A 13,831-nucleotide genomic window follows, 5' to 3' on the forward strand; every position below is an offset into this window, starting at 1 on the left:
AAAAAAAAAAAAAAAAAAAAATTATAGATCGCAAGTATATACAACAGTAGATAGAATAGCATGATGAAACCCCACATCCCATTATCTACCTTCAATAATTATCAAGTCATGGCCAGATTTTGTTCACCCCCAATCTTTCATATTATTTTGAAGTAAATGTAAGAAATCAATCATTTTATTCATAAATATCAAAAGTATCTTTTAGCATTATCTAAAAGATATTCAGTGATATCTAAATCTAATTTAATAAATGTATCTATTTAGTGATAAAGCCTCCATTAAAATAACTACAATATTATTATCAGCCCTAAGGAATGCAATAATAACTTCTTAATATTTGGTATTCAAAATTCCAATTAGTTAATAAAGATAATAAAAAATTTCGTCTGGGTTGTTTGTTTCAATCAGGATCTGAATAAAGCCCCCACAGCACTTTGGGAGGCTGAGGCAGGAGGATCACTTGAGCCCAGGAACTGGAGACAAGCCTGAGCAACAAAGTGAGACTCCATCTCTTAAAAAAATAAAAAAATTAGCCAGGTATGGTGGTGTGCACTGGTACTCCTAGCTATATAGGAGGAGGATCACTTGAGCCCAGGAAGTTGAGGCTGGATTGAATTGTGTTCATGCCATGACACTCCAGTTTAGGCAAGAGAATTATGAGACCCTGTCACAAAACATAAAAATAAAGTTCCCAGACCCCACACTGCAATTGGTTGATAACTTTTCAATCTCTTTTAGGTTACAGCAGGGTTTCAATCTGGGCACTACGATATTTTGAGCGGGATAGTTCTTCATTGTGGACGGGCTATCTGTGAACTCCTAGCCTCTACCCACTAGATGCCAATAGCATGCTCGAGGTTGTAAGTCTGTGATAGGGATGGGACTGAGGCAGAAAATCATCTTTGGTTGAGGACCAATGGTTGGTAGATACCTCTCTATTCACTCCTAATCCCATAATTTATTTGTTGTGGAATCCAGGTTATTTTATTCTACAGAGTTTATTAAGCATAGTGACTTACTTTTTTCTAGTGGAGTTTCAAGAAAGAGATTCTTCCATCTACCTAGAACTCAGGTCTCCACATTAATTAAATTCATTGTCTCCTATTAAAATGGCCTACATTGACCACCCTATCTAAAATGGGTGCTTTCTGTTGTTTTCCATCTCAATAGTTTATTTACTTCACAGTAATTGCCGCAGTCTGTAACTAATGTACATTTTTACTATGTCTGTCAACCTGGTTAGAATGCAAGGTTCATAAAAAAAAAAAAAAATAGCGAAGGCCCAAAAAAAAAAAAAAAAAAAAAAAAAAAAAAAAAGAAATAGAATGCAAGGTTCATGAGCCAGGGATCTCGTCTATCTTGTTTCTTCTTATCTTTTCAATACCTTGCACAAGAAACACACACCAGGCATTTCAATATATATTTTTTGATTAAATAGAATAAAATTTTAACAAATTTAAGGACATAGTAATTTTTTTTTTTACTGAAAATTCAATTATTTTATGCTATAAAAGAATATTTTATGCAGAAAAGAATGTTCTGTTTGCAAGGCTGAGGAGAAAAAAGTACTAGCATATACCTCTGATAGGATTGTAAACTGGCATAACCATTTTGGACAGCAAATTAAAGTATAATGAAAATTTAGGCCAGGCATAGTGGTTCATGTCTATAATCCCAGCACTTTGGGTGGCTGAGGTGGAAGGATTGCTTGAACCCAGGAGTTCAAGACCAGCTTGGGCGACATGGTAAGTCCCTAACTAAACAATATAAAAAATTTTTAAAAAGCTGGACGTGGTGCTACATGCCTGTGGTCCCAGCTACTCAGAAGGTTGAGGCAGAAGGATGGCTTAAGCGCAGGAGGTCGAGGCTGCAGTGAGCCATGTTTGCATCACTGTACTCTAGCCTGGGTGACAGAGCAAAACCCTGTCTAAAATAAATAAAAAGTATTATGAAAATTTAAAATGCATATCAATGTTTCTCAAACTTTAATATGTACACTAATTCCTATGAATCTTGTTAAAATGCAGATTATGATTCAGTAAATCTGAGGCCTAAGATTCTGCATTTCTAAGAAGCTTCCAGAAGATCCTGATGCTACTGACACAGAGACCACATTTTAGGTAATAAAGATACCTTAATAATTCCATTTTTGATATCTACTTTAGTGAAAGATTTATTTGCATGCACAAGGAGGAAGGTACATGGACCTTCTCTGAAACTTGTTTTTTAATTGTCTAAAATCGAAACTACCTAAAAACCATCATTAAAGAAGATGCTAAACAAATTACGGGATATCCATACTACGGAATACTAAACAGAACTTAAAAAATTAGATAGACCTATATGAACATAGATGGAAAGACCTCTAAGACATATTGTTGGGTCATCAATTCCAAACAGCTACATATTTGATAACAATATGTAAAATCCACTAAACTGATAACATTGGGATTTTCTGAACCTGGAACTTGAATTGGGAACAAAGATTAAGTTTCCTTAATATTATTTGTAATGCTTTTATATTTTGTAGGAGAATATGTTAAATATTACTTATATAACTGAAAGTAAATTTTAAAAGCAAACAAAACAATGTTCTTGGCCGGGCGTGGTGGCTCAAGCCTGTAATCCCAGCACTTTGGGAGGCCAAGGCGGGTGGATCACGAGGTCAAGAGATCGAGACCATCCTGGTCAACATGGTGAAACCCCGTCTCTACTAAAACTACAAAAAATTAGCTGGGCATGGTGGCGCGTGCCTGTAATCCCAGCTACTCAGGAGGCTGAGGCAGGAGAATTGCCTGAACCCAGGAGGCGGAGGTTGCCGTGAGCCGAGATCGCGCCATTGCACTCCAGCCTGGGTAACAAGAGCGAAACTCCGTCTCAAAAAAACAAAACAAAACAAAACAAAACAAAACACAAACAAACAAACAAACAAAAAAACAATGTTCTTACCTAGATGATTCTGTAGCTCTCGTGTCTGCCCATCTTCAGTTGGAGTAATGAGATCCCATATGAAACCTTTAATCTTCTCATCTCCTCGGTAGTGAATAAGGCAATATGCTAAGAGGGCTCGGCAAATTATCTCTACATCGTGTTCATTTAACTGCCTTTTAAAACGGCCATGAGATAGAATCTCTCTCCATCGGCCCCACCTGGTTAAAAAGGGTATAGTTAATTGATGTTGAGTCAAGTTCTAAAGAAAAAAAAAAAAAAAAAAAAAAAAAAAAAAAAAAAAAAAAAAAAAAAAAAAAAAAAAAAAGGTCATTTTTGCTAATTAAGTCTTCTGTGTCCATGTATAAAATGTAGAGGAATGGTATAGTAGTTTCTAATATATTTTATTCAATAATGGATAACAACTAATTTGTATTACTGAATATGCAAATTTAAGATGCAAGAAGCTTGACTTTAGTTATACTTTTACAATTTAAATGCTTAATGATAATCTCATCATTCTGCTCTTAAATATACGCTAAACATAGAGGACTTTAAAAGCAAATTTTAATGATACTAAGAAGATAAAAAATGTACTCAAAACCCAGTATATATTTTCTGTAACATTACATACCACACTACTTATAAGAAACATTAAAAAATGTTTTACCCATAAACTAGCAGGTTTTTCTCAACTCTAAAGCATTCGGTTCTTCCATAGCCATTGGAACGGTCACAGGGTCTCCGGAGTTTGGGCTTTTCATCTCCTTCACTTTCAGCTTCAGATAATTCGGCCAATTCATCTTTCGTGGCACTAAAAGGTCTTGTTTGCTTCCTAATTCTTGGAGTGTCAATAACCAAGCTGTTCTGTAAAACAGAACAGCTATTACTTGAAGGATCTTTTATAATTTTGCTTTTAACAGTGTTCTACATTTTTACATTTAAAACTGTACAAACAATTACAGAAACAGACAAAAAGAAATTACTAACAATTTCACCAATCTATCTAGTCAACTTAGAATTTCTTATCTTCCTTTAGAATTCTTAGTATCAAACATATAAAATTGTATGACATTACAGTCATAGGATAAAAATAATTTGATATTTTATATTATTAATATAAATTATAATCATAAAATATTTAAAACTGAATTTATGCCTTATAATTTTCTTTAGTTCACAATTTAGATTGTTCTTCATTTTTAAAATAAATAATACTAAAGTAAATCTTTGTGGCTTAAGTATATTCTAAAGATAAATTCAAAAGAAAGAAAGTATCCAGAAATGGAAATACTGGTCAAAGGTGATAAATATTTTACAGTGCTTTTCAAAAAAATTTAAATAATATACAAAAAGGAAAGCAGTAATTGCATCAACCTTACTACGTTCAATTCTGTTTAATTCATTCAAAACAAGTTAACATACTTTTTATTTTTGAGAAACTTCTCTAAGCTAGGCCCTATGTAATGGGCTGTGGATATAATGATGAATAAGGCAGTTTCTACTCATAAGGAATCCAAAGTTTTAGTTACACAGACAAATGTTTAACTAAATGAATGATATTCAAGATTAAATATTTTATGATACAAGAGGTATCATAGTCAGAGAAAATGTCACAAAGTAGTGATACTAGAAAGACTTTCTAAAGAGTTAAAAGTAGTTTGCCAGGCAGTCAGGGAGGAGATAGCATTACAAATAGAGGAAAGAGCAAGGGACCTGAAATGGCATCAGATGTTCAGGAAAAACTTATGTCCTAGAGCAGAAGAGGACAAATGGTAGGAGAGAAAGCAGGGACTAGACCATAAAGGTCCTGGTAGGTCATAGTATGTATGGAGTGCATTATATTTAAGGGGGCATGTGATGTCCTATGACAGGTTCTGTTAACTTTTTCCAAGCTTCTCCACTGTGAAGTTACTAGTTTTCCTTTGGAATTAATAAATATTTTGGAAGATATACTTGGAAGACACATAAATATCTAGTGTCTCCTTAAACTTTTACCCACTAGTTTTAGAATTTACTGATGGATCTTGTATGCTACAATTATTACTATAGTTGATTCATTGTGATTCTTTATTTCCTTCATTCCTTCTATAATTAAATGGAATTCTTTTGTAAGAAAGCGTTGTCCCTTTTCCTCTTTTCCCCTTCCCACTTTCCTTAAGAAAAAAAAAAACTAAATATATTTTTTTCTTAAGTAAATTTTCTAATGTCTTTTCCCCCAAATCTTTTGAGATTTGATAAATTTTGGATCAACTTAATTAGCTTTTACATACTAGAAACATTAACTTTCATATACATGTCTGCTACAAATAGTGTCACCAGTTTGACTGCGCTTTGATTTTTCCATTACATAATTGCCTTGTATTGTTAAATATGCCAATCACTTCCTTTGTAATATCTAATTTAGAATGTTTTCCCACACAAATATTTGTGAAAAGAAATCTAATTTATTCTATTTTTCACGTTTTAATTAAAAAACACTTAAAAATTTATCACAAATTGGTTTACTTGGTATAGAGCACAGGATTATAACACTCCTCCCCAATGCTAACCCAATATCCTAATCACCATTTATTAAATCATCCTTCTTTAGTACTATTTGTATATTTAATAAACTTATACTTTGATCTTTTTCTGTTCTTATCCTATTCCTTGCTTTGTATCTTTCCATCAGTATCATACTTTTTAAACTATTGTTGTTTTATATTAATATATATATATATATATTTTAATTTATTTTTTCTTTTTTAGAGATTGGTTCTTGCTGTCACTCAGGCTGGAATGCAATGGCACAATCAAAGCTCACTGTAGCCTTGAACTCTTGGGCTCAAGCCATTCTCATGCCTCAGTCTCATTTGTACCCAGGATTACAATTACACACAACCATGCCTAGCTAAGCTAATTTTATTTATTTATTTTTTTGTTGAGAACAGGGTCTCGCTATCTTGCCTAGGCTGGTCTTAAACTCCTAGCCTCAAGCAATCCTCCTGCCTCAGCCTCCTGATGTGCTGGGATTATACAGGAATGGGCCACTGTACCCAACTGTATTAACATATTTAGACACTTTAACATACAGTAATGTCAGTCTTTATTGTACATTTTCAGAAAAGTCTTTAATTTTTTTTACAAAAGTATATATTTTGAAATGTTACTGCACTAGTATTAAATGGCTATCTGCTTATATAAGTTTATTTACAAAATCCTTAACTCCTTAAAATAATCTACAAGGCCCTGTTGATTTGGCCCATGTCTTCAGTCTCTGACCTCACCTATTACCACCATGCTCACTAACTATCCCTGCTTCTAGAATACACTAAGCTTATTTCCACCAGTGCCTCAATGCCATTCCTTCTCTCTCAAAGCTTTTCCTGACATCAGTGTGTTGGCTCTTTCTCATCATTCAAGTCTCAGTGCAGATATCCTTTTGCAGTGACCTCCCTTGATCGCTTTACCTAGTTTAATTCTCCTTCTCCAGCATTCTCTACCATCTTACTGCTTTATTTTCCTCACTCCCAAATTATCTATTTGTTTACTGCTTTCTTACCCATCAGAATGTAATTACAGATATATACAGTTAAAAAATCATAAATAGAGATCACATTGTAAGTATCATTTTGCATCTCTCTCTTTCTCTGTCTTGGAGCTCTGTTAGTCCACAATAGATGGTACATAAGAATGTCCATGATTATTTTTTAATTATTGCATTAGACAGTATGAATGTACCATTGCTCCTGTATAGAAAATTTAGTTTCTAAATTTTTGCTGTAACAAAAAATGCTGCAACGAGTATCATTGTACTATATTATCATTGTACATGTATGCTTATTGCTGTAGGACAGATTCCTAAGAATGCATCAAATATTTTTCCAACAAAAATTTAAAATTATTTTGTCTAGTTACAAGAAAAATTGTTTCACATTTTCATTTGCATTGCATCATATCTATGTGTTAAAATTTCTATGTTTACAAACAAACTGTTAAAATGTTTAAAATATTCCCAATGGACACATCTCCCAACCAAATTTCACTTTACAGAAATCAAACACATCTTTCTTTAGCTATATTCTTAAGCGTTCCAGAACTTTTTTTTCCTACTGTGAAGTAGATATCCTATTGCATTATGTTTTTCTACTTCTGTTAGTACTGATATTTAGGAAGTCTCAATGGCATATTCACTTATGAACGTTTATAGTGTTTTGCAGATCCCACCACTTGTTTAGTTAAATGAACATGCCATATGCCAATAATATTTTTATAATTATCTTTTCAAGTTTACTTATTTGTTTCACACAGAAGTACATATATTTACAAAATGCATTCAACAGTAATAATTATGAATAGTAGTGGTGTTACTCCTAATTGTAATTACATTGTAAAAGCCTATCTTTAAAAAAGATCCAATGCATCAGTGCTTAATATAAAATTCCTTTAATCATCTAGCTGTTATTTTGATAACTGGTAAGACTCAAAAACATTGATTCCGATACAATTATTAGACAAGTGTGTCTTAGTAAATAAACAGTTATGCTATTATCATCAGTTCCAAAAATCTGTTTTAGCACTTTGGCCTTTTCTTAGCTCAAGGGAAGTCATAAGAGAAACTTTAAAAAATGCCACTTTCTTGACTGCCTTTTTTTGCATTTTATTTATATTTTACTAGATCATTATTAATGGGCTCTGACATTAAGAAAACAACATTAAAAAGAAAATAAATGTAACCCATGATTTGAAGACATTAAAAAAATTTAAAAAACATATGACAATTTTAAGAATGTAAATTATATTCAAAAGTTAAATGCCTGTAGGATAACTCATCATGGGGGATATTGAAGGAGTACCTAACCCAGCTCATTCGGCTACCCTACTTCAATTTATATATGCAGAAATTTGTTTTAGTAGCTGCATAATTGAACAACTTAAAATATTACAATACTATTGCCCAAGTATCCCCAAAGCAAGTTTATTTTAGAGGGATAAAAATACTTACTCTGCCACTGATGGCCTCTATATCTATTTCTGCCTTTTTAGCCCATTTTTGCCAGAAGTTGGGATCATCTAAAGAAATATCTGTCCGGTTTCCAGATGCCACAAAACTCGCCTGAAATACATAATGGCAGTTTTAGAGGAAAAATCTATTAAAGTACACTTAAAACATTATCTCTTCACGTTTACTATGGATAGAATTTGAATTCTGCATACACATACATCAAAGAGTGTTTCAAATTCAGTGGTCTGAAACATAGCACTGCATCTGCTTAAGAGAAAGGCTTAATGCAAACACAGGCTGAAGTTTAGGAGAATAATTAAATAAGGTATTGCTGTTGGTTAACTCTTATGCTTTTGGTAAGCAAGGATCAAATCTTTTTGGGCTGAAGGCTACACAGAACAGAGATATGTTTTCTAAAAACACTACGAGACCATTAAGAAATTAGGTTAGAGAACAAGAATTTCAAAAGCTGCCTGCGCTAGAGTTCATTTTCTGGTATATTTCTATTTTATTTCCACCACATTTTCAGATAGATATATCTCCTAAAGGAAATGTAACACAGGATATGGGAAATAAAGGAAAATAAATCATTGTCATTTTTAAAAACTCTTTTCCCAAACACACACAAAAAAGGAAAACTCTTCATTACCATAGAAACACTGCATAACCATTGTACAAATTTAAGAAAATACTGAGGAGCAAGAAAAGAAAACACAAGTGACTTATTTTTGCAAATGCCATGGAAATTACAAAATCTTTTAGCCGAAAGAAATTTTAAAGATGACACTTCAACCGTATAACTTGTGGTCTAATAATCATTACTTACAACTGAAATCACTGTAAATAGGCCTCATCAAAAAAAGTCATCACCATGCTTTATAAAAATTAAAGGAGCACTGAAGATACACAATGCGTTAAGAAAAGGACCTGAAAAATGCATGTCAATTTTTATAAAAACAAATGGAAGAATATGGTCATTTAAAATGATTTTCAAAGGAGAATAGTGGTAAATGGTTTTAAGATAATGCCCAATTATCAAGGATATAATAAAAAGATAAAAATCTTAATTAAAAAAATCTTGATAGAATTTTTTTAAATCCAGAAAAATCCCACTTAAAAAAATAAAACTGTTAAAAGCAAACAAGCCATATTTTGACATTCAAGATAACCGTCAGTTTAAGCACTAGGATAATTAATACCAATGAATTATGTTTTATTTTTAAATGTGATAATAGTATTATAGTTATGTTTTAAGTCTTTATTTTTAATGATACATATGGAAACAACAGGTAAAGGTGATGATATGATATCTGGGATTTGCTTCAAAACATTATGAAAAAGTGGGAGGTGTGATGAGATAAGTTAAGTATGAGTTGCTAACTGTTGAATACTGTCTGTATTTGTAGTTTAAAACTTTATAAAACATCCAAGCTGGGCATGGTGGCTCACACTTGTAAATTCCAACACTTTGGGAGGCAAAGGCAGGAGGAGTGCTTGAGCCTGAAATTCAAGACCAGCCTGGGCAACATAGTGAGACCCCATCTCTATAATAATTTTTTAAAAATTAGCCTGGTGTGATGGTGCACGCCTGTGGTACCAGCTACTTGGGAGGCTGAGGTGGGTAGATCACTTGAGCCCAGGAGGTTGAGAGGTCAAGGCTGTAGTGAGCCATGATTGCACAACTGTACTCTAATCTGGCAAGAAAACAAGAACCTGTCTGTTTCAAATAAAAAAAAAAAAGTCTGAAAAACACAAAAATTGAAAGGCTAAATGCCTCTTGCTGAACTTCAGATTCTGTTCATGTTATTGCTTACCAAGTAATAAACGTACTCATTCATTCCATCTAGTATTCTTTTGAGGTCTGGCTTTTAAGATGCTTATATAAAATAAAGCAAATGTTAAATACTCTTAAGTGTTTAAAAATGTGCATTTTGCTGACATATTTACGAAACAGAAGTGACAGGAACAAATGTTTTCATGATATAAATTTAAATTTCTTTTTTTTTTTTTTTGCTTGCTCTAAATTATAGCTTTAATATTATAAAACTACTGAAAAGCGAATTCTTTGAACTGATACATGTGATAAGCTAAATAACGGCCACCAAAGATACCTCATTCTAATCCCTGGAACCTTGTGAGTTTTGTCTTATATGGAAAAGGAACTTTGCAGATATAATTAAGTTAAGGACCTTGAAATAGAGAGCGAGCTTGTATTATCCAAGTAGGCCCTAAACGTAATTATAAATGTTCTCACAAGAGTGAGGCAGTGGGAGATTTGACCCTAGAAAAGAAAAAGGATATGACATGACAGAAGCAGAGATAGGAGTACTGTGGCCACAAGCCAAGGAATGCAGGTAGTCTTAGGAAGTGGAAGAGATGAGAAACAGATTCTCTCCTAAAGATTCCAGAATGAACCAGCCCTACTGACACCTTGATTTTAGCCCTGTGAAAGAAAGACATGTTAGACTTCTGATATTGAGAACTGTAAGAGAAAAAGTTTGTGTTGTCTTAAGCCACGAACTTCGTGATAATTTGTTACAGTGGCAACAGGAAATAGTATGAGACACTCTTAATGAGAAACCACATACTATAAAACCTCATATCCAACTTTTTTTTTTTTTTTTGAGACGGAGTTTCACTCATGTTACCCAGGCTGGAGTGCAATAGCGTGATCTCGGCTCACCGCAACCTCCGCCTCCTGGATTCAGGCAATTCTCCTGCCTCAGCCTCCTGAGTAGTTGGGATTACAGGCACGCGCCACCATGCCCAGCTAATTTTTTGTATTTTTTTAGTAGAGACGGGGTTTCACCATGTTGACCAGGATGGTCTCGATCTCTTGACCTCGTGATCCACCCGCCTCGGCCTCCCAAAGTGCTGGGATTACAGTTTTTCTTTTAGAAAAAAATCTCACTCTTGCCCAGACTGGAGTGCAGCTATACGATCATGGCTCATTGTAGCCTCTAGCTCTTGGGTTCAAGCAGTCTTCCTGCCACAGCATCCCAAGTAGATGAGACAACAAGCACACACCACCTTGCCTGGCTGATTTTTAAGTTTTTCATAGAGATGGAATTTCACTTTCTTGCCTAGGCTGGTCTCCCACTTCCAGCCTTAAGTGATCTTCCTGCCTTATCCTCCCAAAGTGTTATAATTACAGGCATGTACCACCAGTCCTGACCTTCACATCCAACTTGAAAGAACAAAGACTAATCAGTTTGATAAAACAAAACAACACAGCTATCATCATCTGTATAAAATAAGTATGTTATAACAATTCATCAAACTGGTATAAATGAGTATAAGAAATGGACATCTAACTACATGCAAGTAATTCCTTAACTATTTCAGAATAAATTTCTCACAACTAAGGATATATGATACTTTAATATTTTCATTAATATAAACATATCAATTTTCAGGAATAGTGAGAAGTTTACTGAATGAAGTTCATAGGGTTTTATTCTGTTCTACAGTTTCACTGATACATGCCTCTTGAGATTTAACCAATCTGGTAAATGAATATTTACATGAGCTGGAGAACATTGAACAACAAAAGCAGGCTGGGCATAGTGGCTCATGCCTGTAATCCTAACACTTTGGGAGCCTAAGGTGGGAGGATTGCTTGAGTTCAGGAGTTTGAGACCAGCCTGGGCAACAAAGTAAGACCCTGTCACTATAAGAAATCAACAAATTAACTGTGCATGGTGGCATGTGCCTGTGGTCCCAGCAACATGGGAGGCTGAGGCAGGAGGATCACTTAAGCCCAGGAAATGTACTCCAGCTTGGGCGACAAAGTGAGATCTGTCTCAAAGAAAAAAAGAAAACAAAAGAAAACCCAACAACAAAAAAACAAAAAATCATGGGGCGTCATTAAATATGAAGTCATTGAAAGAAAAGTCAGATTTTAAAGTGTGTTACTTTTTGGTTGTTTACCTAAAAAAAAATCCTATGCTACAGTGTATAATAATTTTTATTCTGCTATCATATAACTACTGATAATTTTAAAAATTTGCCTGGAAGAAACTAAATTTCAGAATTAAATAACTTTTGTTACATTCATTATGACAAATAATTAATGTATAAATAAGCAATTTTAAATTTCTAAATAATTCAAGAGTCTTTTGCTAATTGACATATAACCTATAAGCTATTTACAAGATGACTGACTTACATGATTCTCAAGGATTATAACAAATGATTCTGCCTATAGAAGATGCCTGTTGTAGAAGAGGTCATCAAATACAGGTTTATCTTCTTCCATATGTTAAATCCTAATATCCTAGTTACCCCTAAACTTTTCTTCTTAAAATGCATTCCTTCTACCATTAAATCTCTATATTATTTGCAAGAGAAAACTTTTAAATGGTGAAATCCATCTTCCTATGATAGTGGTAGAAAGGCAGAAGATGCCAATTAAAGGCCCTTACAAATAAGCAATCCATCTGAAACACAATTTAGACGGTTTTCTTTGCTTTGTAAATTAATCAATTCAAAGTATTTTATTCTCTATCAATTTTCTAAAAATCAGATTAGAAGGGCTGGGCATGGTGGCTCATGCCTATAATCTAGCACTTTGGGAGGTCAAGATGGGCGAATCACGAGGTCAGGAGTTTGAGACCAGCCTGGCCGACATGGAGAAACCCCGTTTCTACTAAAAATACAAAATTAGCTGGGCATCATGGCGCTTGCCTGTGATCCCAGCTACTCGGGAGGCTGAGGCAGGAGAATAGCTTGAACCTGGGAGGTGGAGGTTGTGGTGAGCAGAGATTGTGCCACTGCACTCCAGCCTGGGCAACAAGAGCAAAACTCAGTTTCAAAAAAAAAAAAAAAAACAAAAAAAACTCCCAAAACAATGTTTAAGGGATATCATCACTTGAAAATCAAGTTTCCAATAATGAGTTCTATTTGATGAATATGTACTAAGTCTAGATATTCTCATAAGGATCCTGCTCCATATATGTAGCTCCTTATTAAATACTATTTGATAATGCAAAGAAACACAGAATGGAATTATTTTATTTCTCCAAATCACTGAAAATAGTTGAGCAGAGCTGAAGTCTGGATCCCAGGAAAAAGTGTAAAATACTACTAACTTTACACCATATCCCATTTTGTCAAATGTCCAGTATCTACCAGCATTCCCATACAACTATGGGAATGAACAAATTGTTTGGGAAATAAACAAATTATAAAACAACTAGAACAAACTCTTGATTCTCCTCAGCTGTTGTGGTACTTTGTCAGCGCTCTTTTCAAATATGACATTTACTCCCTGGTGTGAGGATTTAAAGTAGATATTTAAACACTTAAGCATATCTCAATTCTCAGAGCATTAAGAGTATACTTGAGTTCTCTAAGTAAAATAATAGTTACATAGCACTGTATAGTAAAGTCAGAAAGGCCAAGTATGATTACTAAGATCTCCTCTTTAAAGCAAGACTCAAAGAGGTTAATTGTTAAAGGTCACTCAGCTTATGAGTTAGAATTCAAACTCTGTTTTTCTGACTTCCCATGATCATTATCATTAACATGTTAAATGAGGAAGCCAAGAATCACATGTGCTCATTAAATGCTTTGCATATGCCTACATTAATTAAAAACAAAACAAAACAACAAAAACTTTAAGGAGAGTATCTCTATGTTTGGCCTAATCAACAAGGACAATAGTCATGACCAATACTTTTTGATATTAATTAGATTTCAATATGAGGAAAAATATATCTGTACTTAGAGTACAGAACCAAGGAATCAAAACTGAATAAGATTTCCCAGGAAAAAAACTAGAGCCAGGGTACATCTACTCAATCATGAATAGTTTTAGTTCTCAATCTTATACTTTACTTTTGCAATGTTTATTTTGGAAACAAGAGAAATGACTTTCTTCTGATTTATTCTCTACTAATTTCGAAATCTGTATCT

The 13,831-nt window shown here is 33.8% G+C and overlaps 1 protein-coding gene across 16 annotated transcripts in view; it reads right to left on the minus strand.

Annotated features, from left to right (window-relative positions):
* CHD9 (chromodomain helicase DNA binding protein 9) overlaps positions 1-13,831 on the minus strand; it is a 272,858-nt gene that overhangs the window by 64,383 nt on the left and 194,644 nt on the right. For all 16 annotated transcript variants that reach the window (XR_005200569.1, XR_005200570.1, XM_017530098.2 and 13 more), the window contains 3 exons: positions 7,916-8,026; positions 3,599-3,795; positions 2,950-3,149 (listed from right to left, as the gene is read on the minus strand). Coding sequence is in view for 14 of the 16 variants with exons in the window: in XM_017530098.2 (XP_017385587.1) it covers positions 2,950-3,149; positions 3,599-3,795; positions 7,916-8,026 (508 nt within the window). In the remaining 2 variants the exon portion in view is untranslated. The remainder of the gene's footprint in view (positions 1-2,949; positions 3,150-3,598; positions 3,796-7,915; positions 8,027-13,831) is intronic.

The sequence above is a fragment of the Cebus imitator genome, unplaced genomic scaffold (assembly GCF_001604975.1).
Source record: "Cebus imitator isolate Cc_AM_T3 unplaced genomic scaffold, Cebus_imitator-1.0 Scaffold63, whole genome shotgun sequence".
Lineage (NCBI taxonomy): Eukaryota > Metazoa > Chordata > Mammalia > Primates > Cebidae > Cebus > Cebus imitator.